Consider the following 4,239-nt stretch of genomic DNA (forward strand, 5'->3'; position numbering starts at 1 on the left):
TTTTTCACCATGTTCCTCCTTGGTTGTGCATGATTTTCTTCCCTTATCGTTTTGGATTGTTGGCTATCTTCCTTCATTGAAGGGTTTATTAGTTATCAGCAGAGGGATGTGTTTGTATCGTATGCCAATAAATAGATACATTCACTATAACCTGTGAATGGGTTATGGCCTCCAAAATGCAGGGCATGCCTCTAAAATGAGGCCTACGAAAAGGCAAGTAGGCAACACAGAAGGAGTTTTGGGTCAAAATGGCCCATTATTTGAAAAAAATTGTAACATCTAACCACCCTTCTGAAACTTATGTTCAAATTGGCTTCTTTGGTGCCACGTAGGCGTTATGTCATTAAAAAATATTTTTTTTTCTTCATTCTAGTTAAAGCCACAATTGGTAACTGTGGCTTCATTTTTTAACTAAAGCCGCAGTTGGTAACTGCGGCTTCATTTTTGAACTAAAGCCGTAGTTGCCAACTACGACTTTATTTTTGAACTAAAGTCATGGTTGAACTAAAGCTGTAATTGTCAATTGAGACTTTAGTTAATTTTTTTTAAATTTAAAATTTAATTAAAAATTATTAAATTACAATTTATGATTGAAATTTAAAAAATATATTTAAATAATAAATTATTTATATTTAAATTTAAAAATCTAGTAATACTTCAATAAACATAAATTGATAAATAGAAGATATTATAAATGAATATTTTATTTATTAATAAATTAATAATTTTAAAATAATAAACTTATATAAAATTGTATAATTTATTAATTTAAGATATTTAATTTGTTGTTTTTTAAGGTATTAATTTATTCGTATTGTGATAAATTTATCTTTATTGAAATAATAGTATACTTTGAAGCCGTAGTTGACAACTGAGATTTCAATTATAATTTTTTTTTTACTTTCGAATTTAATTAAAAACTATTAAATTATAATTTATGATTGAAATTTAAAAAATATACTTAAATAATAAATTATTTATATTTAAACTTAAGAATCTAGTATTACTTCAGTAAACATAAATTAATAATTAGAAGATATTATAAATGAATGTTTTATTTATTAATAAATTAATAATCTTAAAATAATAAACTTATATAATATATAAATAATATATAAAATTGTATAATTTATTAATTTAAAATATCTAATTTGTTGTTTTTTAAAATATTAATTTATTTGTATTATGACAAATTTATCTTTTTCAAAATAATAGTATACTTTTAAGCCGTAATTGTCATATATAGATTTTTTTACAAAATTAGTTAATGAAATTAATTACAAAAAGTCTACTACAAAATGTAATTTTTAACAGTTTAATTAAAGTCACAAAAAATATCCACTAAACATTAATATAGTGGAAAATAAAAAACATATATAATCTCACATGGAACCTATGTGTAATTAGATTTTTAAATTTAAATATAAATAATTTATTATTTAAGTGTATTTTTTAAATTTCAATTATAAATTATAATTTAATAATTTTTAATTAAATTTTAAAATTTTAAAAAAAAAATAACTAAAACCTCATTTGACAATTGCGGCTTTAGTTCAAAAATGAAATCATAGTTGTCAGCTATGACATTAGTTCAAAAATGAAGCCACAATTGTCAATTACGGTTTTAGTTCAAATATGAAGACGTAGTTATCAATTGTTCAAATATGAATTCACAGTTAAAAGATGAAAAAAAAATATTTTTTAATGGCATGACGTCTGTAAAGAGGCCATGTTACAATTTTTATTTATTTATTTTTAAATGGGCGATTTTGACACAAAACTCACACAGAAGCGTCCACTAGTGCACTCATGACAACCAAAGTGCTTTTGAATATTAAATTAAATACCCAACATCTATAGTCGCTAACTTTATAATATAATAAAATAAATGCATCGCTCCAACCAATGCAAGCTGACAAGATTCTGCAGGCACACTGAATAAGTTCACAAGAGCCAGTCACTCTCACCGTCTCACCTGCCTCCTTCTCATCTTCTTCTTCACCTAAATTCATCAATGGCAGCTGCTACTCCCCTTTACCTGCAAAACAAACCCCACCACCACCATCATCATCATCTATCTTCTCTCTTTTCTTCTTCGCTTCCTTTCTCCATCAAAACAACTCCACTCTCCACCTCTAAACCCTCCTCTCTCATCATTTCTTCTATATCTAATCCACTTCTCCCTGGCCGTAAGCTCCGAGCCGCCGTCATCGGAGGCGGCCCTGCAGGATCCTCTGCGGCCGAGACTCTCGCTGCCGGCGGCATCGAGACCTTCCTCTTTGAACGCAGCCCCGCCTCCTCCAAGCCCTGCGGCGGCGCCATCCCCCTCTGCATGCTCGAAGAGTTCTCCATTCCGCCGGAGCTCGTAGACCGGAGAGTCACCCGCATGAAGATCATCTCCCCCTCCAACCTCACCGTCGACTTCGGCAAAACCCTCAAGCCCAACGAGTACATCGCCATGCTTCGCCGCGAGGTCCTCGACTCATTCCTCCGCCGCCGGGCCGAGTCCGCCGGCGCCACCGCAATCACCGCCCTCGTCACCTCCCTCGACCTCCCCTCCTCCCCGGCATCACCGTACGTCATCCACTACAACGCCGGCGGATCCCGCCACTCCCTGGCCGTCGACGTGGTGATCGGAGCCGACGGCGCCAACAGCCGTGTCGCGAAATCCATCAAGGCCGGCGACTACAGCTGTGCTATCGCCTTCCAAGAACGAATCAAACTCCCGGAGGAGAAAATGGAGTATTACCAAGACCTAGCGGAGATGTACGTAGGAAACGACGTGTCGCCGGATTTCTACGCCTGGGTATTCCCGAAATGCGACCATGTGGCAGTGGGCACGGGCACGGTGTGCTCAAAGCAGAATATTAAGTTGTACCAAAGAGGAATCCGAGAAAGGGTTGAACCCAAGATCAGCGGAGGAAAAGTGATCAAAGTAGAGGCCCATCCCATACCAGAGCACCCGCGCCCTGTCCGTATCCGAGGCCGCGTGGCCTTAGTGGGGGACGCGGCAGGGTACGTGACAAAGTGCTCGGGCGAGGGCATATATTTTGCTGCAAAGTCGGGAAAAATGTGCGCAGAGGCCATATTAAAAGCCTCGGAAGGAGGGTTGCGGATGATAAGCGAGGAGGATTTAAGGAGGGAGTATCTGAAGGAGTGGGATGGGAAGTACTTGGTAACATACAGGCTGCTGGATTTGTTGCATAGGGTGTTCTACGGGAGCAATGCGGCGAGGGAGGCGCTGGTGGAGCTGTGTGGGAACGAGTATGTGCAGAGGATGACGTTTGAGAGCTATTTGTACAAGAGGTTGGCTGAGGGGGATGGGTGGGAGGATGCTAAGATGGTTTTCAATACATTTGGGAGTTTGATTAGGTGTAAGATTGTGGGGAGAGACGTACAGGCTTTGAGGGTGTGAGTTGTGAGGACTTTGCTTGTATTGGGGAGATGTGGTCTAATATATGAACTTAGCTTTGTGTTGGAAGGTGTAGCCCAGTATTTGGAATCCAATGATTTGAGATTCATTTGCTGTAGGCTGCCACCAAAGTTGTATTATTTTCTTTATGTATCAATTATCATCACTAGTTCTGCAATGCAATGCAATGAATGCAGGAACAACTTCAGAAGCAGCGAGCATATCATGAAGCTTCATTGCCATCTCTAGATTTAACCTGTTCAATTGGATGTTGGCCGATAGGGTTGCAAAATAACCGGGGTTTTGGGGCTAAATAGCCCTTTCATAGAAAAAAAAATATAAGGTTTAACCTTAGCAAAAACTTATATTTCAAACTAACTATTTTATTGGCACATAGGAGTCATGTCATAATTTTTTTTTTTTCAAAATTTAAGTTGAAGCCTCATTTGACAATTGAGACTTCGTTTTTTAATTGAAACTTTAGTTGCTAATTGAGGCTTCATTTTTTTTTAACTGAAGCTACAATTGACAATTGATGCTTCATTTTTGAATTGAAACTTCAATTGTCAATTGAGATTTCATTTTTTAACTAAAATCGTAATTGTCAATTGAAGTTGCGGCTTTAATTAAAAAATGATGCCTGAATTGGCAATTACGGTTTCAGTTTTTTTTTTTTTTTTTTTTACTTTAAAATTTAATTAAAAGTATTAAATTAAAAATTATTGTAGAAATTAAAAATATATACTTTAATAGTAAAAAATTTGTATATTTAAATTTAAGGTTCTAATATTACTTTAATAAAGATAACTTGATAAATATAATAACAA

At 35.6% G+C, this 4,239-nt stretch overlaps 1 protein-coding gene across 1 annotated transcript; it reads left to right on the top strand.

The window, feature by feature from the left end:
• Nucleotides 1–1,927: 1,927 nt before the first annotated feature.
• On the top strand, nt 1,928–3,626 carry LOC117915532 (geranylgeranyl diphosphate reductase, chloroplastic-like). The gene has a single exon (XM_034831099.1). It carries the CDS (start codon nt 2,015–2,017, stop codon nt 3,413–3,415), a length of 1,401 nt encoding a protein of 466 aa, XP_034686990.1. The 5' UTR covers nt 1,928–2,014; the 3' UTR covers nt 3,416–3,626.
• Nucleotides 3,627–4,239: the final 613 nt, after the last annotated feature.

Source organism: Vitis riparia, chromosome 6 (genome assembly GCF_004353265.1).
Source record: "Vitis riparia cultivar Riparia Gloire de Montpellier isolate 1030 chromosome 6, EGFV_Vit.rip_1.0, whole genome shotgun sequence".
NCBI classification, from domain to species: domain Eukaryota; kingdom Viridiplantae; phylum Streptophyta; class Magnoliopsida; order Vitales; family Vitaceae; genus Vitis; species Vitis riparia.

What these genes read in the sequence shown, in the direction of transcription:
- LOC117915532 (XM_034831099.1), top strand. Translation starts at nt 2,015, where the DNA reads ATGGCAGCTGCTACTCCCCTTTACCTGCAAAACAAACCCCACCACCAC.